This window comes from Electrona antarctica (genome assembly GCF_951216825.1).
Source record: "Electrona antarctica genome assembly, chromosome: 3".
In the NCBI taxonomy this organism is placed as follows: Eukaryota; Metazoa; Chordata; class Actinopteri; order Myctophiformes; family Myctophidae; genus Electrona; species Electrona antarctica.
This window is the reverse complement of record NC_136808.1, coordinates 12,425,978-12,450,235: the sequence shown is the minus strand read 5'-3', so window position 1 is coordinate 12,450,235 and position 24,258 is coordinate 12,425,978. Positions and strand designations below refer to the sequence as shown.

At 41.7% G+C, this 24,258-nt stretch overlaps 1 protein-coding gene across 1 annotated transcript; it reads left to right on the top strand.

The window, feature by feature from the left end:
- Positions 1-6,350: 6,350 nt before the first annotated feature.
- On the top strand, positions 6,351-23,584 carry LOC306919646 (uncharacterized protein; the record flags this gene model as incomplete). Its single annotated transcript, XM_079496202.1, has 6 exons — positions 6,351-6,407; positions 19,939-20,031; positions 20,726-20,923; positions 22,003-22,155; positions 22,995-23,131; positions 23,361-23,584. 6 exons carry the CDS (start codon positions 6,351-6,353, stop codon positions 23,401-23,403), a joined length of 681 nt encoding a protein of 226 aa, XP_079352328.1. The 3' UTR covers positions 23,404-23,584.
- Between the last annotated feature and the right edge of the window lie 674 nt (positions 23,585-24,258).

Genomic DNA, 24,258 nt, shown 5'->3' with positions numbered 1-24,258 from the left:
TTATTTCAAAGAAATAGAACCGGTGCAAAGGAATACTGGCTGTATGGTTGTTGTGGAGCCAAACCAAAGCCGAAAAAAGATGCGCGTGAAAGGCCTAGACTTTAGAGAAAGGGAGATACATGGGAAGAAGGAAGGGGGAAGGGGAGGTGAAGAAGGGTCTTATTATTTATTTATTTTCGGGAGTGGGGGGTATGAAATGAAGTCATGGAGGCCTACACTTGACTTCCTTTGACATGTGAAAAAGTAGGAGAAGTCAGGGCTCATCAATAAAGCACTTCGGAGGTGAAAGAGGGCTCCCTAACAACCATCGCATTCCTGACTATGGGTTCAATGAGTAGACAAACGACGCTGCCATGAGAGAGAGAGGGGGGGGGGGGGGACTGCGGAGGCCTGAATGGGGCCCTCGGTGGGCGCGCCAGATAATGAGCCGAGAGGGACCAGCTCAAACTGTCACCCAGGGTCCCGTGGTGAGGAACAACACTCTGGGCCAATACTTTCCATCAAACAACCCGTAAACTAAACGAAGCACATTCATCTGTTTCTCCTTCTATGCGTTGGTTCTACTCATTTAGACTGGTGGTGGCCTTGAGTAGACCCATATAATAATCGTTGCATGCAGTTTATAAACTAGACTGTGCGGCCCAGATGACCATTTAAAACAAAATTAGTTTTATATTGAGGCCACCATGAGTTTTAGGCTTACACAACAGGCGTGCTCTATATTTAGGCCTACCTACCCAACATTATACATAGAACGGTTAGAACCTATAGACTTTATATCCAAATGTCAGATTTGCAGGTTTTGTTTATGGAAAGCTACACGCTGTTTGCTTGAGACCATTGCTACTTACAGAATAGTTATTCGCAGAGGTTCAAAACAGACACGTAGCCCAACTGTATAGAGCAATTATAGGCCTAGCTCAAGTAAAATGTTAAAGATAACAGGATTTTATACTAAAACTCACCAGGGCATACAAAGTTAAACACACGCCCCCCTCCCTGCAGTCCCTGTATACACCAATTACACTAGCCAGCACTTTGTGGTGCAAATGTATTGCCATTAGCTTGCTACAGTGTGCAGCTGACAAAAATGCTCACCACATGCACTGACCCGCTCCACTGAAAGACAGATTCCCGGATGAGTCAAGTCGTTTTCTTTGGAAACAATATACTTCCCATCAGATTATTGATTTCTTTAGTTAAGATGCAAATCCGCTCCGGAGAGCTAATTCTTCGTCTCCATTCTCAAGAGATATATGTTTTTCCTCCAGTTTCTCTTCCATGCCACGTAAACCTGCTCCCTGCAAGTATCAATTTAGACACTTGGTGAAATACACTGACAGTTTATTTATTTGCTTATAAATTAAAGCCCAATTGTACAGTTCAGAATAAGTGTCTGCAAACGGATAGGCTGATGATGCAGAAAAGCAATTAGCCCAATTCGGATTAGCAGCCACTAATGTCCTGGGCCCTGAAAAGGAACCTTAATCTTGTCGCTATTTTCCCCTGAGGCAATGTGGTCTTTGTAGGCTACCCCTCTACAAACTTTTAAACAGAAAGAAAGGGGGGGAAAAATCATAATGGGAGGGAGTTGTGGGCAGAGCGCGATGACGTCATTTTTAGACTGAGAAAGGGAGGTCTATTAGAAAACATAAACAAAGAGTTGGGGGTCCATCATGGATCTATCGTGAAAAGACGAGCCAGTCAACCAATGAGAGAGGAAGTGGAAACGAATGTAATATTGTCTCAATATGTGAGTGCACTATAAAAGCCCGAGTGTAACTCTGAGAGTATAGGATATAGGCCTATACGACGACATGCCATAACCACATTGACTGGAAAGGGACCATTTGGTTATATTAGGATTTAGGAGTTATAGTCCTTAAATTACGAGTTTCAAATGGATGAAAAATAAAACACTCGGATTTGAAAGTGTAGTTCGGGATATACAAGCCATGCATGCACTTGTTGTCACCATAGCTAAGTGGAACGGTTTGTTTTGCAAGAGACACTAGAATAGATCATACGTTGAATAAATGCTGCATTGCAGATACGACTTATGATTTCCCGGACATCACCTGCAGCAGTTGATGCTGGCGCTGCGGATTCAAATGATGACGAGTCTGACCTATATATAAAGTTTATAGGCCTAGTCTAGTTTTGGGAAGATTGTTTTTATCAGAATTAAAATATTACTATACTCTGATACGTTTATTATTATTAACCTTATTATTATTATTATTATTATTATTATTATTATTATTATTATTATTATTATTATTATTATTATTATTATTATTATTATTGCTGTTTGTCAGTACAGTCATATACAGTCGTGTATTATTCATGCTGTATGCCTTTTGAATGGCCAATGGCCTGACCGATGTCATTAGCCAGCCAAGATATTTTAAAAGTGTAACAACAAAAACACATCACATATGCATGCTACAAGCTATATTGCTTGGATCAAACCAGAGGTTATATATAGTGTGGTTCCTACTATTACCACGTTCTTTATATTGTAATTCAATTTCCAATACAAATCGGTATATATATCATTGTGCGGTCATGCAATATAGTGGCCATCATGTCTAAAATGCACAGTTGCAGCAGATTAATAAAATGCACCGTCACGAAAATACTGTATTGTCAATTGTGTCAACAGTGGCTGACTTTTTTTTAAATCAGTAGGCCTACAAATGTGAGCCATGCATGCATGATGCATGTGCTAATGAAAGTATAGCTACAGTAATTCTTCCTGTTAGCTGTTTGTTAGATTGCTCGTTCGTATTTGGGTATTTGTCAGAGCAGAGAGCATGGTGGTCCTTGATTGATGGAAGCATGAACATTAGGGATTGCTATAAGGCCTACGTCCCACCTGCCTTTGCTATGCAGCGTCACTCTGCTCCTGCAAAGACTGCAGGGTCAATAGTTCCATGCAGATAGTATAGGCCTAATCGTGTCACAGGAGAGAAAACATGGACACAACAAACACCTGCCTATATATACCTGGACCTCCCGCAAGAAAATAAGTCCAACTACTCCTGTAATCTCTGAGACAGGACCTTTAAAAAACACTTTTGCATGTTAAACTCGGGATTTAGCCTAAAACCACCAAAAATGCTTATTTTGAGGTTCTTATCTCCATCACGTGACAAACAGTTCTGCTTTTAACTAAGTGTTTTGATCTTTCATGAGGCTTGTATATCTGTTATCATGCATTATGTTATAACAGCTAACAGGATATGTTATAGCCTATACTTTTCATGCAGGTAAAATGATGGCCTATAAAGTCGCAACCTTATTCCATCACCTGTTAAGTCAACATGGCTATTTCCACAATCCATATATTTATGGTTTTGGTCCAATAAAGCAGCTGTATAGGCTAGTCTATAATAGTCCGAATTGGATGCATGCATGCATGCATGTGAATTCAATTTACTGTCCACACGTTTAGATCAGTGTGCGCGTAAAGCTCATAATAGCCACTCTTTAAGAAGCATCATTGCTCAGTGACGATTGCTAATTACACGCTATGTGAGTCTTTGATAGATGACAACATAAAGAAGTCACTTTCTTATACCACCATGTTCGACATGGATATTTAGACATGCACCTATGATAGCGTGGATCCAACTAATTGATATTTTAACCAAAATTTCCTCAAACATTTGGCCTGCCCATTTCCCCACATTAAATGAATGCATTTTAGTACCACAGCTTGTAATTATATGTGATTAGGCTTAGCCTATACCCTTCGAAAGTGAAAAGCAAACCAATTCGGAGCGGTCTCCCGTCAAATGCGCCGTGAAGCTATTCGTGAACGCAATGCATTTACGTTGGCACTATTTTTTAAACAATTTTGAAATAATAAACGTTCAAACTCACCAGAGCAGCAGAGCAGACCGCTGACCGCTATATCCTCTGTGTAAATATTTGGTTTGCTCCTTCACCCTTCACATGAGATATCTTATAGTATATCAAAAAACCACACAAACTTATAATAGGTCCCGCTTTATACCATCCGTTGAGGAGTTGAAGTGTCAATGAGACTGAGTGGAAAAAAGCTGCATCGCTGACCAACTTTCCCTGAGCATCGACAGCCTCAGCTTGGCAGTGATTGGCCAGACTACAGCGACGGTTCCACGTCACCTTCCTTCCTTCAACAGGACAGACAGAGCATGGCGGGTCCATGTGGTCCGCAAGCACACCTCACCGGCCCATATTGGCCACAACATCTTAATCACATGGATGCATGTAGGCAATAACAACCTATTTTTATTGGTTTCATGACATTTTCAGTAATAGCCTATAATTGGCCAATGATAGTATAATCATAATCATCATCATCATCATCATCATCATCATAATAACCATCATAATAATTATTACATTATTAATTTATTAAAAGTTTTGTTTGTAAATATACGGAGCAAGTCTCATTGTGAACAGTGCAGGTTGTAAAGTAGGCCTATAGCTACTATAAATATGAACAGAGGTAGACATTCATATAACAAATCACGAAGGCTATAGTTTTCGTATATAGATTCACAAGCAAGTGCAACCACAACATATTGGGCCTTTAACTTATCAATAGGCCCATATCAATTTAGAAGGGGAATGCATTTTATTTGAGCAGTAAAATGTATGTGTCTGCATATTAATATACGCCAATAGGCTGGCTTGGCCTTTAAGGATACAGCATATTCCCAATAATATTCTAACTACAATATATAGGCCACCAATGACATTCCAAAATCACCTGAAAGAAAAGCTCAAAAGTCTCCTGAGGTCAAACTGAGAAGCAGGATGGGGCATCACAGGACACAAGCGGTGGAATCGACCTTAATACACGAGCAAAATTGCAAAAATAATACGCAGTATTTATTATTTTATCATTTATTCATTTACTTTATTTTTGTATTAATGTTTTTATTTGTTTGTTTGTTTTTGTATTTATTAACAGGAGCGTGCTCATTAATTGTGCAACAGGTGTAGACGGGAACCACCACAATGAAAATAAGACTATCACGGAAAACATATTATGTTGGTGACCTTATCTAATCCCTCTGAATGTCCAATTCATGCACATTTTAGATTGGATTATATAATGCCCCAAAGCCCAAACATGTTATTTGTGTAGTCTCCGATTATTATATGTTTCACCTGTAGGAAAAAGTCCTACACTACAACACCGTTTTTTATTTATGTTGTAGCCCGTATACTATAGCCCTTTAAAGTCATCCGTAACTCGTAATGGGCCTTCGGTTTCCCTTTTACCAAGGCAGGCTAAAAGCCTCGCAAATCCCATTTCACAACCTTTTGATGTTTGTGTCAATTTGAACAAGACATGTGAGCAAATGGACAACCGCTCCGCCGCTGGTCTCCCAGGAAGAGAGTGGGACGGCGCAGGTACGGGGCAGTCAGAACTGGCTTGTGTTTGGGACCATTATTTGGAGTAACAACCATTAAGGGGCCTTGATACTGTGCAACGCAGCAGGGTTCTCGACATCCGCGCTGGAAACGGCACGGCTCGGGTCCGCCGCTTATCAGGCTGTCAATAAAACGAGATGGGATACGGCGGCTGTGACCAGGTGCTCCCTTTCCCCTTCCCACACAGACACGCTCTTCAGAACCCGATCAGGCGGAAACGCAAATCTGTCCAGCCGGTTTTCCCTCTACCGTCACCACGCATCCAACAATCTCTCTCTCTCTCTCTCTCTCTCTCTCTCTACATGTGACAGTGGCTGTCTCTCTAATATACAGTGACAGTGTCACACTGTGTGTGTGTGCGTGTGCGTTCGTGCGTGCGTGTGTGTGTGTGTGTGTACATGTGCGTGCGTGTGTGTGTGTGTGTGTGTGTGTGTGTGTGTGTGTGTGTGTGTGTGTGTGTGTGTGTGTGTGTGTGTGTGTGTCTTTAAGTGTCTTTTAAGTTTTGAAAAACAATCATATGTTAAATGTATGCATGTGTCTGAGCTCAAATTGATCCTTTTATCTTTTTATAGGTGTGCTTTGCTTGTTAAATTACAAGCTGATCCGCCTAGATTAGAATATGCTGTAAATAGGGAACCTATTAGCTATTATAGAGTATTTGTTTTCCAAAACTGAACCCTTAAGCTTTTCGAGGGAATGCCAATCCCTTGCTCACTCAGACTGATCAAATTTAAAACAAATTCTGTAATGATCGACCTCCCCTCTCTAGCCATGCAGAACATTATGCTGCTATAGCCTCATGTCTGCGTCATGGCGGGTTGATTGTTTACTGCCGCTGGAGCACACTGTCTGCGACCCGACCACGGACCACGGTTACTGGACAGCCACAGACACAGCCTGCCTGCCTGCACGCGGGTATGGGCTGGTCCAACGACCACTGGTTTGATCCATTTGGATTAATAGGACGCAAGGAGGTAAGTGAGTCTGAATATCAACAAGCTAACATGGCTATTGTTTCATATATTCTTGAAATAAAACGTTTATTCTCAGTTAAAACTATTTCGCCTAGACATAATTATTTAAAGAAAGGCCTTGATTTGGCAAAAGGTGTGGGACGTGCAGCTGAAATGATTGGGCCCATATAAATCAAATGGGCATATATGAGCTCAACCTTTCGATTGATCAGGCATATATCATCACTTCAGTTTTAGATGGACATAGTTTCCAAACTAAAGAGTATAGCATAATTAACCCCACACCATTATCTCGCTCTCTCGCTCCCTTTCTCATGTCTCTCTCCCCCTGTGTGAAATGTTTTAATAAGCCCTACACGCTCTGACTGTGTGCTGTTTGATTTGTTTTCTCCCCATGCCATGCTGCCCGGCCCTGGATCGAGACATTAGCCGAATTCCCCCGGGGTGATTGGATGCAATTTGTCCGGAGTAGACAGGCACCGTCCTGGATGTTAGGAATTCACTTTGGCTCAACGTGACAAGGCTCACTTCGATCTATTGCATCTGAAAGTGCAGCAAGCGTAAAGATGCCATTAAGTGTCCTTATTCTTTTTTCCCCTTTTTTTTGCAAGATAACGAGATCTTCAATTTGTTCCCAAAAAAATATTCACAACCATTCAATTTGTCACACCTCTAATCTAGAGGCCTCTATAATGATCTGATTGCGCGTGGTCTAACTATACTGCAGTGCACGGGAGAGAACACGAGGGGATAATATGCTCCAAATCTGTGACCCTTAAAATTAGATTAAAGATTGACAGTGGGTTGGATTAAAAAAAATAAAAAAAAATACAAGATTGACACCTGCCAAGCAGACTTTCCTGTGATTGATTCAGATGCCCCGTGCTGGCAACAATAATGCTGCTGTTTGCGCAGGGCTGAGTAGGCGCGCATGCATTTATCACTCACTTGCCAGGAGTCGTGGCTGCTGTAGTCAGTGTCCGTGTCGCGCTGTGAGCTGACAGGGGAAAATAGGAGCTAACGAGCTTGTCAGATATGTACTGACAAGACAAATGAGAGCTCGTCACTCCCCCTGCATGCACGTTTAATAACGTTTTAATGGAAACGTATTGCACCGTTCAAAATAAAGTGTTAATAATAATACCGTGGACTTCTATGCGCGAGCTACATAGCTAGTGGACGCGGCGACGCAGTTAATTGCGCACGGCGAGGTACAATTACGCATCAGTTAAAGTGGCATGTTGTTGGATTCAGCACCACCGAGAGCAACTGGCAGACCACCTCGAACTTGAACTTTCTCAATCTTGTCGTCGTCGTCGTCGTCCCCCTTTTCCAGTGGTATATTCCCAGAAGTTGAACACATTTTGCAGAAGCGTCCCCTTTCATACAAATTGTGCTGAAGAAAGAAAATACTATATAGGCCCATGGTGCCTGACACTGTTAGGCAGTGTCAGGCACTATAGGCTCATATATCTATCATCATATACATTATCTCAATTTTCGTCCATGCACTTTTGTTTTCAATGTTTGTGTTTACGTAATGTTTGTGTTTACACAAACACTCAAAACTGCATGCATGCGGCCATTCATTATCGCCCCTAAAAAAACATACGTGGATATACATTGTTTTTTCTGTTTCACATACCGAGTAGGCTAATGTGTTTGATTTATTTGTGTGTGCGTTCTGCCTTGTGAATTCGGCTGTTGTGCTTTCCAGAAACTTTCTGCTAGAGTCAAGCAGCTGCCTTGAGTCAGCAAATCAGCAGTGATACAGTAACAGGAGAATAGATGGGTCACATCAGAAATCGTCCGTGCATTAAAAGCATCAATGTTTATTTCACTCTGAGAGTGTACAAATAACCATGACCTTTATTGGACCAACTGGTGTAAATGTGATGTATACCTGCAGACAATGTAGGTCACATTTCCGTTATTAAAACCATTTTAGTTTGCATTTTTATGTGGCCTTCAGAACAAAACGTTGAAAATGCTATAATGGAAAAGTTTCCCTCATACATATAGGATAGTATATTGTCTGCAGGATTCTGGAAACCCGTGAACAGATCTGAGGGTGTGCATTCTTCTGTGTAACTGCATGGTGTTATGTGATGCTGCCTTTATAGCTTCGCATATAAAACTAAGTAGGCCTATAATATAGCAGGTGTGTTGCAACTTGCACACTAGCTAATGCACAGTTGCATGGCCCTTTCTCTATTTATAAATATCGTGCTTGTTCCATATTGTTTGCTCCCTATAGTTGACCAAAAAAGGCACCAACTTCGTGTTTGTCTTATTTATTATATTATTTGTAATAAAACGTGTGCTAAAAATCCTACTAAAAGTGTTTATTTGGCTCGTAATCATGTAGGGAACTTATTTTGGCGCAGGCTAGCAACTTTGTCAAATGAAACAAGACCCTATACCACAGGTTCTTTGAGTGATGCTATAGCAGCACCTCCTCAACCACCCCAAAGAACCGTTGCAGAAGTTAGAACCATGCTTTGGTATAGAGGCTATATGTAGCCTATACCACGACGCAACCATTTGAGAATTAAAATGATATATGTCAAAATATTATATGTTATATGATTCTGTGTCCAATATGCCCAATGCAACAGCGCCAGATAATTCAACGTTGTCTCTACATAGGCCTAAACTATTGTTCATGTCAAGGAAGGACCCCCAAATTAATATTATATATTTGGCTGCGCGGACCCCATCTGGAAATATTTTGTGCAGGGGGCCTCTATATCGCCTATACACAGAATATTTGGTGTTAAGATGTGTAAATTATAGTGTTTGGGTGAAATCATGTTTAATTTTAGACATAGGCCTATATACCCGCGTTATTCTCACACTCCTGTTCATTTCTATCCTGGTGTGGACTGAGGGAGGGGGCGGGATGTTCGGGTAAAAAATAGCCATCATTTCACTAATGACATCACCTGCCCTGACGCTGCTCTCCGCCAGGGTGGGTGAGCAGGGAGGACCAAAGCACCTGCTCAGCAGCAACATACACTGAAGGTAATTACAGCCTTCTTCTTCAGAGTTCATTTAAGAATAAAGTGCTTTCTATTCTAACCGTTAATGTGGAGATAGATTTGAAAGAAAGATATATAGTTATGATCAATAAACTAAGTCTTTGAAAGAATGCATGCACAAATAACTGATCTTAAGCTTATAGGCTTAAGAAGCCTGATTGTGCCTTATTTAAGCAATATTCGACGCGTGACAGTGACACCATCGTGTGACGAAGTAGGCTACTATATATAGTCTATAAAGTTTTTATTTTTATTTTATTGTTTTACCGTCGCATATTCTTTTCGGCAAAAGACACCGTGCTGGAGAAACCATAAATGAGGCTCAAGCATGACGTATTCGCATTAAGTTCATATACTAACATAGCCGGGCACCACAGGATGCAACGCCGAATGTGACAAACTCAACATCAGATCTCAGTAAATGGATGCAGCAGCAACTCTGTATATATAAGTGAACTCACAGAGATACATATAACCCGGGCTGTTTGTAAAACAACACACTAAATCAGGCAATAACGACGGCAAACCGTCTGGAAAATGGACACATATAGGCTAGTGCAGCAAGAATTCACTTAGTTTCCTCCCTCCCTCCCTCCATCTCTCTCTGTCTGGAATCTGGATGGATGACAAATTCTATCCTGGAGTAAATATTTTTGAGGATAATTGAACTGATTGTTATTTTGCAAATTCCTCCGTCTTGAATATAAAAGGGACGGTGTTGTGTTGTGCGGTTTCATGCACGCACTGATGATTTTCAGACCAAAGATATATTCATAAATAATGTGACGAATCTTAAAATATGCTAATGTGGCTTAATTCACGATGCATTATTGATATGGTTAGTTAAAAAGAAAGAAAGAAAGAAAGAAAGAAAGAAAGAAAGAAAGAAAGAAAGAAAGAAAGAAAGAAAGAAAGAAAGAAAGAAATCATGTTCTTGAGACATAATATGAGTCGGATGGAGATCCAGGCCTGTCAAACGTCATGAAGGAGCCCTTTCTGACCTCCGGCTGCACTTTCACCTGGCAAAACCCTAGAGGGGAAAGGGAAATATAGGAAACAGTCATGACGATTTCTCAAAAAGTCAACAGACAAGAAAAGAAACCAACGTTAAATTTGATTTGGTTATAGATAATTATATAAGCAGCTGGCGATTTATTTTTGGGAGGAAGAATTGTCTAAAGAATCTCAGAATCTATAAAAGAAGCACATCATGCAGGAAAAGTTCTCTGTGGAATCATTGGATAATTTCAGAAGATGATTTGAGGCAATTCACGCAACCCAATAATCCCTGTTATTATCACCCCTATAATAGTCCACATTTCTGTCGCACAACAAAACAAGTAGCTCACTCAATTTATTAAAATACAAAATGTCAGTCCTATATAGGCTACTGTCTTCTCAGAGATATATGTAAAACATGAAACGTTTCTAAATCTAATCACAAACGACTCGTTATCACAGACATGATGTGTAATTAACAGAGCCATGCATTCCCTCCGCGTGCTGTGCTGCTTTGATATGAGCGGGCATGCAGCATTATGGTAGCCTATACAGAGACAACAGCGGTGAGTGGAGGATAAAGTCTTTATTATTGCTTGAATCCCATCTGGTAAGAGTCTTGCCCAAGATCCCCCCTCCCCCTCCTCCCCTCTCAATCGAGGTTTTAATTAAAGACGGTTGAGGGCCATTGAGAACATGAAGGGCAGTAATTAAGACTAACATTGGACCCTAACAGATGCAAACCCTCCTGCGTTGCTGAAAAAGGCACCTCAAATGAGGCCGCCATGGCGGCCATGCACTAAATCAAGACGCATATTAGGCTATATAGATAGTGTGTCTGTCTACCTCAGGCCTATGGGTTAATCTGTCGCCCTGAGAATAGAGGCACATTCCCATTCAGCGAGGGAAGTCGAGAGAATTTGCTTTCGTGTGTGTGTGTGTGTCATGCTTGTTTTCATATTTCTTTGACATCTATTGATTTGAGGACATCTGTACGATTTTGTCGCAAGAAAGAGCTCCGGTCAACCTGAATTAGCGTGATGCGTGCGCACTAGTCCGACATCTAAGGACTCGGAGAGAGACTTGACAAGGGACACAATTATGCAGACTACACACACGCGCGCGCCCGCGCGAGTTACAATGCGGGGACAATTAATTTTAAATGAACGTTGACACGTTCAAATCATTATAAAGTCGGTATATAGCAAGGATTTTTTGCGCACGTAAAAAGGTATGCCGTCTTGTTCTTTGAATTTATAATTGAAGCATTTATTTGAAAACACTATAGGTTATGTTTAATAGGCCAACTCGTATCAATAAACTTCAATTTCAAAAGAAGCATTTCCGTGAAACAAATCAAGCACATGGCATGATGGCAATAACTCAAAATTGCTTAATAGCTTAGCCTATACTTATTGTATAGACTTATACAGTGTCTAGCTGTTCCAGGTAGGCATTGGCCGAAAGACAAACGAAACGTGTTTATGTTGTCTTGTGTATAGCTAATCATTTTAATTATATAACAAATGACAATAGATTTTAAGTGGCTGGTGGCAGCTATGAATATATAGCCATCAAAATCACTCCGATTCAATCTGTCCCCATTCAGCAATAGCCATGCACTGCGCGCGCGCACACACACACACGCGCGCGCACACACACGCACGCACGCACACACACGTTCTGAAAGTTTTCCGTGGATGTTTGGGGCCCCATCATGCACTTCAGATGCGCAGACAGATGGGCAGGTATAGACCTAGGCCTATATTTGCCAAAATCTCCCGCAAAGTTTCATGCATGCCCGCCTATATGCTACCCCGCGGGAGAGCGCGCGTGCACAACGCCATGTGCCACTTATGGCTTTTCGACCTCGACACCTCGCTTCATTCTTATAACTTTATCTGCACCTAAAACGAACCACTCGTTTCTTTTGAAGATTATCAAACATGGATGGAGAGCTGCATTGGCATGTGATTTGTCTTAATGGTGCATTTGGAGTTGAGGATCCTCTTCGCTGCTTAATTGAAATGAGGACTCCCCACTTACGAGCGCGCGCATGCATGCATGCACGTGACGCACGCACTCATGACACCGGCGTAGCCTACACGTGTTCACGTGAAGGGCATTCTTTCAATTGATAAGCGATCAAGGAGGACCAGCCCAGGTCTGTATAGTATCGATTAGCCTACCGGTATAGTTTATGAATCAAAGCTTAAACACCCAAAAATGTAAGTAGCCATATGAGTAGGCTAAAGTAGGCTAGAGTAAGCTAAAGTTGTTTTGTAAAAGCATATAGGCTATATCGAAATGTGGACTTGGACTAGGCCTATATCGAAATGTGGACTGGATTATGAATATGATTAATAAATGTCCCACAGCCGCTGTTTGGAACAACTAGACCTGTTTGGGCACTGGCCTACTTGGAATGATGTAAGTTGGAAATGCATGTCCCACCCAGTTATTATGTCTGTGTTCCTTTTATGCATATATGTCAGGAATGCCCAAATATTGTCACATACTTGTGATGTAGGCCCTGCCCCTACGTAAAGGCTACAGAGACTTGGTGCATTTATAGATATATACACTGTAGAGCCCGGAGTGATAACTGATAATTGAACTCTGAAATGGTAAAAAATGAACGGGTTAAAGGAACGTTGTGGTCCTGTGTGGATATGTCACTGCACCGTGTATCCTGCATGTCATCGCCACTTGTAGATCTTTTGTGCCCCCTAGCGTCAGATAGAGATAGAAAAGCTTTTGAAAACCATACCATCTCATTCATTAGGCTATATGCCTATTATAGTAGCCTATATATGCTCATGTCACGATGTGCCAAATCCATATCGAAAGATGACCTCTTAAAACAAATGTATGCGTTCATAATTAATGACAAACAGTAGCCTACTGGACAAATGGTAATGTTTATTTATAGTTGTCTCTGCAGACTATAGGCTATACTTATGTCGTCCTATTGATGTTTTAGGCTATTATTATTAGGCCTAAGCTTGATGCTTAACTCAAGTGCTGGGTTAACATCATAAGCTAAAATGACATTCAAAGTGCTATGACATATACAGTAGCCTACTATACTGTCTGTCATGACTCGGCTATAGTTCATTGCTTTGAGAGTGTCAGTATGAAATTATGTAATTATTCAATTACGAAAAGGATAGCCTATACTTCACACAATAATTTCTAAATAGCCTGTAGTCTATAACAACTGTTCCTGATCAGTGATCACAAATGAGTCTTCATTTTGGTAATATTGGAAAATATAGGTCTCATATCTTATATTCTATAAAGAGCATTCCTTAGCCTATACATAAAATAAAAGCCTTGATTAGCCCATAGGGACGGGTGCATGTGTTTCCTAACCTCACAGGAAGCCAGGGGCTAGTTTTAACCTGCCATGGGTTAGTTATAACCTGCCACGCATGTCGGGAGCCACAGGTTAGTTTTAACCTGCCACACATGTCGGGAGCCACAGGTTAGTTTGAACTTGCCACGGGTTAGTTTTAACCTGCCACGCATGTCGGGAGCCACAGGTTAGTTTTAACCTGCCACGGGTTAGTTTTAACCTGCCACGCATGTCGGGAGCCACAGGTTAGTTTGAACCTGCCACGGGTTAGTTGTAACCTGCCACATGTTAGTTTGAACCTGCCACGGGCTAGTTTTAACCTGCCACGCATGTCGGGAGCCACGGGTGAGTTATAACTGGCCACGGGTTAGTCGGGAGAGTTATAACTGGCCACACATGTCGGGAGTGACAATGTTGTCGGACTTTGCCTGTCCGTGTCGGAGTAGTATGTCTAATCAACGTATACACCCCAGCCTAGAGTCCTCCTAGGCTAATAATTAGGCTGCTATAGCAGCGGCCGCGTGGCTGATTAAATACGGTGTGTTGTTTTCTATGCTTGCAACCTGGATATCATTAGTGACATCCTATATTACCTATTACCTAAACCTATTAGGGCCCAGCAGTGATACATCTTATTACATCCACGGCAGACAGTTCCGTGTGTCGGAGTATAGTTCATTATGCAGATCATTCTCGCAGGTCACTGATGTTGGATATATACCGTACACCATGGGCCCTGCAAAACACTGGGGCCTGTTTCAGGTGGAGAAACAGAACATATACATATTCATTGTCATAATGTCCTTCTAATTGATTTCCCATCTGGTTGCATGGAGACATGTTATTTATTTTCCTCACTGAGAATGTGGAAGGTTGACAAAGAGGCATCATCATTGCCTTTGTGTCAAGCTATTTCCTTGACAAGCATGACTATAAAATCATTCATAAATACATGACAATAAAAGATAATAGATTCATTGGATGGGGTTAGGGTTAATTGAAGCATCCACAATAGTTGGCAGCACACATGCATACATTGTGTTATATTGTATCGCAGTATATAGGCCTGTTTGTGTCTTGCAGTATTGCAACTAAATGTTTCTCTATTTCTCTCCATCACTCTCTCTCCGACCACATGGAGGAAATCTAGCATTTACTTGACACTTTCTGCAAAATCTACACCTAAGATAGAGACGGACCAGGACAATTTAACAGGCAATTTAACCGAGCGTGCATGTGTTACTGAAGCTGTCTGAGAGTTACTCCCTGCCAGAATGGCATGGCATGATGGATGCAGGCAGTCTGGGCATGGTGAAAACGCACGCACGCACGCACGCACGCACGCACGCACGCACGCACACACACACGCACGCACGAGGAAGAACCCAATCCTATTCAATACACACTACACAGATCCGCAGCCTGTACCCATGCCATATTTTCCCAATACGAACGCATATGGAGCCGTCGGTGGCCAACCCCCTTCCATTAAGTCAACATCTTGTGCTGGCGGTCGGAACAGTGTGGGGCTGGAGTCAGGTCGTCCAAAAGCGTCAGTAAGAGGAGGCAGAGGCGTTTGTCATCCTCCTCTCTGGGCACCGTCCTCCTGGAAGAGAGAGAGAGACAGAGAGAGAGAGAGAGGGGGGACGGGGGGGACGGGGACGGGACAGAGGGTGGCTGAGCTGCGGAGCATCTGGCTCTGGATGCTCCAGCTGCAGGGATAGGAGGGGACAGGAGCTGCACTGCAGAGCCCAGGGAGGGAGAGACTCGTTCTGCAGCCAAAACCACCACAACACCACCTCTATCTGCATGCAGTGTGGTGGAAGTGGGGTGTCAGTTCACAGCTATAGGCTACATGGAGATGTTGTAGATGTCATGCCGCGGAGAGGTATAGCAGGACACATTGAGATGGCATCCAGAGGAAATGAACAGTTTTAGAAATGAAATGGCATGTATATGCATTAAGTTTACAAACATTTCGTTGAATGCCTTATTTCCCCCCCTACCCCCCCCCCCCCGCGTATCGCTCTCTTTCATCCGATGGGGTTTACATACGCGTGCACGCAATCGGAAAGGTGGTGCGTCGGAATAGCGGGCTTCGGAATGCCGGTGTGTAACCGGGGTGGCTCAGGGGTAGAGTGCCTGGATGGTAACCGCAAGGTTGCCAGTTCGAACCCGGGCTCCCCCAGAGTTACTGTCGAAGTGTCCTTGATAGTAAGAGAAATCTATGAAAATCTGGGAACTAAATCGTTACCAAGAAATTTCTTCACCAATGTGTTTCTAAAGGTGTCTAATAACATGTACTAAAAGTTTGAAATTCAACTCCCGTGGGAAAATTGAGTTATTAGCATAATATGTGACCATACCCATAACATCCTATATAAGGCAAAAAAGTCAAAATTTCATCATTCTTTAAGTAGCATGTGACATATGAAACTAGGGTGTTTGCATGATTCTGAATCCATTCCAAGCATTAGTTTTGCACAAAAAACACTCCTTGGGAGGAAAACAGCCACACAAACGTGATGAGGTCAGCACATTTGATATGATCTGACCCCCCATGCCAAAGCGCCAGCGCTCTCCCAGCAGTCTGCCGTATGGGGCAAGGTCGCTTCTCGCCCTCTGGGCGTCTTACTGGTGTTTAGGAATACCAGATAAAGATCCTAAACACCAGTAAGAGGGCGAGAAGCGACCTTGCCCTATACAACACCCATTGTAGAGCTAGGCCTACCCTATTTCATCATACTTTCAAAGCAAATATAAAGTTGGCATTACAATTTTAAGATTAGAAGATCTTAGAACCAATTGGTTCTAAAACATTTTCATGTCAAACTGATTTGGCTGTGGACCCCCATCTGAAAAGGTTTTGTGCCATGGGACCACCCCATAAGATATTAGGCCTATTTACACATTTTTGTATTGCTCTTTTCAAAATCTTGGTAACTTGTAAACGTATTAAATTGTTTACTTACTAGACATAGCTTTGTGGGCACTGGCAGTTAGGACATTCTAACCAGAAATACCTACCTACAACACGTTTGTTTACAAACGTTCTGGTAATGGCAACAGTTCCGTATGACTCCACTAGGGGTGCAGTTCAGTTCAGTGGTGCATTAGTTTTCAAATTAGATAATTATACCTATCCAATAATGATCTAGGTAGAAGGCGGGTCTAAATCTTAGGTCTTTAAATACATACATCACGTGACATCAGCTCAACTTGCTGCAGTTTGGACAAGAGCTCGTGAAGCTACCAACATCAATAATTATGGTAGGCTAATGTAACTTGTCCTACTTCTTTTTGAATGAATTCAAATTCATGTTGTATTTCTTGTGGACGTTTGAGTGAAATATCTTGGATTGATTCAAATGATGTCCCTTCAGGAGAGTGTTTTTGGAATGAACTCCCCGTTCCTCACCAAAGGGCTGGCTGATGTCTTTGCAGAGGAGTCTGAAACCGATGGAGCATTTTACGGGTTTTCTGACCATGAAAAGGTCGACTTGAACGTGCGTATGCTGTTTGTGTAGAAATGTGTCTTTGACTCAAGTTCGACTGAAATTATAGCAGTTTTTGCTCCATTGAGTGCTTGAATTCTATTATAACAGTAGCCGCAATTTGCAACTCTAGATTTTTTTATAATGGGATGAATCTAGAGTTGCAATACCCTCCATTGACTCCCCACTCATCATTTTGCGTTTGCGATCTGCTTGTCTTAAACGACGTTAAACTCACCAACATTGCAGCTGTAGTCCAAGCTTGAATTATTCTCTTTCAATCTGCAAAGCTTGTTTTTCATGAAAATCCCCCGTAGACATGTTATGAGCTACTTTCTGTCAAGAAATTCTGTGCAAGTGATTCTTTTTCTAAGTGCTGGAGTTTGGAAGCGCTCGTCGTAAGTCACTGAACGTCCCTGCATGCATCTGTTTCGCATTTGCACATAATGCAGGAGGCAGCAGCGCGACCCCTTAATACAAACGAGTGCTTCCAAACTCCAACATTTCTTCTTCTTGACAGAAAGTAGCTCATAACATGTCTACGGGGGATTTTCATGAAAAACAAGCTTTGCAGATTGAAAGAGATTAATTCAAGCTTGGACTACAGCTGCAATGTTGGTGAGTTTAACGTCGTTTAAGACAAGCAGATCGCAAACGCAAAATGATGAGTGGGGAGTCAATGGAGGGTATTGCAACTCTAGATTCATCCCATTATAAAAAAATCTAGAGTTGCAAATTGCGGCTATTATAACAGTAGGCTGCCGCTGTTCGCCCCGAAGCCATTGTGGAACGTGGCTGTCATTCACTCACTCACTCTCTCAACTAGTGTGTGACAAAATCAAATCACCGAAAAAAAATCATTTTCAATCATTTTTATAACTTATATCGGGACATAACTGTAAATTGAGGATCCTGAGGTCACATGATGATAACTGATGAGCCATATGATAGGCCTTATGACTCATCAAGTTGTAGTTTATTTGTAAAATTATTCGCCAGTGGTTCTCAAACGTTTTCATTTCAAGGACCCCCCCCCCCCCCCAAACCCCCCAGAGTGTATGGAACCAAATGGTCCCTGGCCTCAACAAGGAAACCTGAGAGTCCACAGAACCCACTTTGAGAACCACTGTCTAACAAACCAATGGGAAGGCTGAATTAAATTCTGAGGCGCTTTTTAAACTGCACTATTATACTATATACCGTATTCTTATTGTCTATCTACTTGGCCTGCTCTAGCCATGGTTCACAACATGATGTTTCAGGGATAGGTCCTTTATTCCCTGTGTACACCAACCATTGTTTCCCAAAATAGCCAATCTACAAGCTCTCTTGTTGTTGAGCATGTTGTTGGCTATTTTTGCCAAATGTTCGGGTATGTTTGCTGTGTTTGTCTTTCAGAATGCAGATTCTGAAAATGGATTTGAAACCAAGTCAGAGCCATCCAAACACTCCAAAGCTAATCTACAAGTTGAATTAAGAAAGTCAAAAAGGGGAAAACCTGTTAGATTTGAAGAGGAGGAGACTGCAGTGGCCCAACCATCTCCATCCAAACACTCTGAATCTAATCTACAAGATGAATCAAGAAAGTCAAAGAAGGCAAAAAGGGGAAAACCTGTTCAATTTGAAGAGGAGGAGACTGCAGTGGCCCAACCATCTCCATCCAAACACTCCAAAGCTAATCTACAAGTTGAATTAAGAAAGTCAAAAAGGGGAAAACCTGTTAGATTTGAAGAGGAGGAGACTGCAGTGGCCCAACCATCTCCATCCAAACACTCTGAATCTAATCTACAAGATGAATCAAGAAAGTCAAAGAAGGCAAAAAGGGGAAAACCTGTTCAATTTGAAGAGGAGGAGACTGCAGTGGCCCAACCATCTCCATCCAAACACTCCAAAGCTAATCTACAAGTTGAATTAAGAAAGTCAAAAAGGGGAAAACCTGTTAGATTTGAAGAGGAGGAGACTGCAGTGGCCCAACCATCTCCATCCAAACACTCTGAATCTAATCTACAAGATGAATCAAGAAAGTCAAAGAAGGCAAAAAGGGGAAAACCTGTTCAATTTGAAGAGGAGGAGACTGCAGTGGCCCAACCATCTCCATCCAAACACTCCAAAGCTAATCTACAAGTTGAATTAAGAAAGTCAAAAAGGGGAAAACCTGTTAGATTTGAAGAGGAGGAGACTGCAGTGGCCCAACCATCTCCATCCAAACACTCTGAATCTAATCTACAAGATGAATCAAGAAAGTCAAAGAAGGCTAAAAGGGGAAAGCATGTTAAATTTGAAGAGGAGAGAGCAGCTGCCCGTCCATCTCCATCCAAAGACTCTGACTCGAACCCAGAAGATGAATCTTTTCTTGCCAAGAGGGCTCAGAACATCAAGGCAAATAAAGCAATGGTAAGCCTGGCCAAACAAAACACTTATTTTTTTAACAGGAGCTTTTTGTGAAAGCATCATTCATTCTGTTTTCGGTACATTTTGTAATATTGCCTTCAGCAAGGATGGAGTTAGGAAAATGTGTGTGGTATGAGAAATTGCAATGCAGAAATACTGTACTGTTGCCCATCTACACTGCCTCCAACATACAGTATTGTCATGGCAAAGCCTGAGATTCTTTAACAATTTTGAATCATCTGCAACAGTTGGCTCAGCTGATTGCAGACCTGCAGAAGATGCCAGGTGGTGCAGGGTTACTGAAGAAACGGGCAGCCAAACAGCCAAAACAGAAAAGCGTGGTGAGTGTTTTGTGCACTGCAACAAACACACACTTTATACTTGGTTCAGTTGGTTGACCATGGTGTCCCAGGGTTCTAGCATTGACACAGGGCCCTATTTTCACGCGTGCCTTACTCCTTATCCCTAAACTTCTTATTTTGAAAAACATTTTAAAATACTTCCAAAAGCCGATCTACTTCAACACGTTGTGAGCCTGTAGACCGGCTATTTCAACTATTTAAAAATGTTTTTCAAAATGGTAAAAAAGGCAAAGAAGTTCAGGGATGAGGGGTAAGACACTGGCAAATAGGGCCCAAATCTCTTGGTCAAAAAAGCCAATAAACACAATTGTTTTTAAAGGGTTTTAGGGCGTTTCTGCCATTATTTGATAGTACAGTAAACTGGTGGAGAGTCTGGGAGTGACATGTATAACATCTGCCGCTGGGCTCGGGAATCAAACCTGGGACTCTGTGTGGAGCCTATGTGGTACTACGCACCATAAGCATCTACCGCCGGTACCCCCAGATCTACAAGCTTGTAGATCAGCCATTTTTGCAGAATATAGGGAAGCTAGGGTTCAATAATGTATACGGTCAAATCACCCACAGTGTCTTGAATAAATGACAGAAAAGAAAACATGACTTTTGTTGTAAAGCTGATGAAGCCAGTCAGATGGAGGTTTCTCTTGCTTGCAGCGTCCCCCGCGCAGTGCAGGAGAGTCCAGGAAGAACCCTGTGGCTCGGTGTCAGACGCGCTCCATGGGGTTGTGTGACTCCCAAACACCCCAGGAGACAGAGCTGGAGCTCAGCTTGGCTCGGCGTCAGACGCGCTCCATGGGGTTGTGTGACTCCCAAGTCCCAAACACCCCAGGAGACAGAGCTGGAGCTCAGCTTGGAGGAGGAGCTCTGTGAGGTTAGCCGTTTTTTCTATTGATTTCTCATAAGCTGCATGGCCACAGCTGGCTGACGGCTAGCCCATGTGGGAGCATTTCCAGGAAAAGGGGAAACTCAAACTCAAGTCATCATGGGCTTGACTTGAGTCTGTTTTGACAAATCATTTTCAATAGTCTACTTTCCTCACTCATTCAATTACACTTGAGTTGTAAATGGTCAGAAAAAACGTTTTATGATGGTAATATTATGTGGAAGCTTCTAGGGCTGCCTGCAACTATCAGGTAGTTTCTGATTATTCTATCAGTTACTTATCAATTGAAGAGTTATAAACAACTAAATCAATGGTCTGATTAACCACCCTTTTTTATACTTCACCATACAACGTTGTTGTGCACAAATAAGAGATCTACAAGCTGAGCTTATAGCTCTCTGCTGGTAGAGGTGCTATTTCCACTATTTTTGAAAATATTATCCAAGTCCTTTTTTTAAATAACTAGCCGATTTTTTTTTCAATCTGATAGCACCACACACTACAGGATAATCAGGAGCGGGGCAGAGCAAATATCAAACATTCTTGATGTTGATCGGGCCGATCGCGCTTTGAGCGGTCGGGCGTGTCAAAAATCCCCGATTATCGGCTAGTGTAAGGCCACCTTTAGAAATCTAAATGACAACAGTTTGTAGGGTAGCTATTTGGGGGGGGAAAGAAATCTTGAAAATGTGGAAATAAATATCTTGTAACTGAAGAACATAAGATCAAGCCATTATCACTAGCCAGTAATTTTAGGAATATACCGTACAGTAGGTGTAGGACGGAACACCCTATGGACAACAAATCATTTTATGAAATGCATCCCTGTTAGCTGTTTATTTTAGACTAAAGGTTGGAGAAAAACTTGCCTAATTAGAATGAAACGAGTCAACCCCACACTTGGGCTCGGCACTGTCGGCAGTGTATTGATATTATGTCCATATCTTGATATGAAACTAAATATCTGGGATTTTGGATATCATGACATGGCTTTTCCTGATTTCAATCACTTATGACTTATTTTATACATTGAAACATTTTCCAACAATATCTTTTTTTCTTCCAAGGGCTCTACTTGCCACCAGTGCAGACAGAAGACCATTGACACAAAGACGTGCTGCCGCAGTGAGGATTGTCGTGGGATTCAAGGCGTGGGGTTCTGTGGACCGTGCCTGAGGAACAGATACGGAGAGGATGTCAAGACCGCACTTCTTGATCCGGTTGGTTAGCTTCTGTGGTGGACAGTAACAAAAGTACTCACAGCGACGGGTTGTGAGCTTGTAGATCTAAACTAAGCCTTACAAAACTAAACCAGCCAACCCACATTAAAAACCACTTAAAACAGAAATTGAAAACTTGTCAAAATAAAAACTAATGAAAAACTCTAATCATGTACTGCGTTCATGGTCACTGCAGCTGTGCATTCTCTGTAGAGGATGCCAAGACCGCATTTCTTCTTGATACAGTCGCTTATCTTTGTCTCAACTATCTCATTCTGCACCATTATAGCCTCGTTATCGGAGGTACGATGTGCACCACTGTTTCCCAAACATTGGGCCAGGACACATTTTTAAGGGTCATGACACAATCCTTATTGTTTCCTATATATTTTTTTTAAATGTCCCCATTTTATTTAAAATCCAACTTCTTCTGAAATAATTACCTTATGAAGTTTTATATTTAAAGAAACCAGTGATTTTCACTGTTAAATTCTTAAATGTGATGTATTTTTGGGGTCTCGAGCTTGGGAAACACTGCTATAAGACTACATTCTGGTAAGAATGAAAGATGTAAATACTAACTCGTGTTCTGTTCAGTAGCTGAACCTGGCCTGTCTCAAAATCAATCTGTCAAAAAAAACGGGTACCCCTGAACGTTTCCGTACCAAGCACCCCCAAATAGCCATAGCTTCTAGCTGTGCGCATCCTCATTGTGGAAAGTAAAGTGGTACCCAAACTTTTCCGTACCAAGCACCCCCAAATAGCCATAGCTTCTAGCTGTGAAATGGATTAAAGTGTAAAAACAAATGTATTGTCTTTGATCATTATTTCTCTTTCAGGAGTGGCAGTGCCCTCCTTGTCGTGGTATTTGCAACTGCAGTTTCTGCCGGGCGCGTGAGGGACTCTGTCCTACTGGCATTCTGCTTCCTCTGGCACAGTACCACGGTTTTTCTGATGTCCACTCCTACCTCACCAGGTGAGTTCACACGGACTGGTCCACTGTCATATGTACGTACTGTAACCTATAGGTTCTTCTGTTTCTTCCATTAAATCTTTGATCAGTTCACATGCAGGTTGGGTTGGAGTAGATTCAAAACGCACTTAGGGGTTTGTCTTGTTCATTTTACCTAAATATTCTCAGATGGTCCAGTTTAAGAAAATTATATATTTTACAACTAAACTCATTTGTTTTCTTCCTTGTCTAGCCTCCGCAACAAACTGAATGGAGAGGAAGCTGAGGATTCATGAATGCAAGCCACTAGATGGTGCAATTTGTTCATGTTGCTTTTAAGTTCTTTATGCAAGTTCCATTTTTAATATCTGAATCTTTATGCAAGTTCCTAATATCTGAATAAAATTTTAGTCAAATTGTTTTTAACATGAGATGAGACCATGTCATTGTATAACTTTAATCCAGCGGTTGGCATTTGTGGTTGTATACATAAATAAATAAATAAACATAAACAAATGATGACATATGGATATGGCCTAATTTAGCCCAAGGAGTTTTTTTTGTGCAAAACTAATGCTTGGAATGGATTCAGAATCATGAAATCACCCTAGTTTCATATGTCACATGCTACTTAAAGAATGATGACATTTTGACTTTTGCCTTATATAGGATGTTATGGGTATGGTCACATATTATGCTAATAACTCAATTTTCCCACGGGAGTTGAATTTCAAACTTTTAGTACATGTTATTAGACACCTTTAGAAACACATTGGTGAAGAAATTTCTTGGTAACGATTTAGTTCCCAGATTGGTCAAATACCTGATAAAATGCCCTTACTATGAGCAAGACACTGAACCCCTAATTGCTCCCGATGTGCTAGTTGGTGCCTTGCATGGTTTCCGCTGCCATCGGTGTATGAATGGGTGAATGTAATGCACAATCTATGTAAAGCGCCTTGGATAAAGGCTCTATATAAATGCACCATTTTATTATTATAATTTTTTTTTAACCGATATGAGGAGGTTATCTTTGTACCGCTTTCGTTTCTCCCCTGGGTGCGTTTCCCTCCAGAAGTTTGCCACAGAGGGCCTGTTTTGGGGGACACGGTTCTGGAATACAGATTATATACAGTAGCCTGCCCATTGCA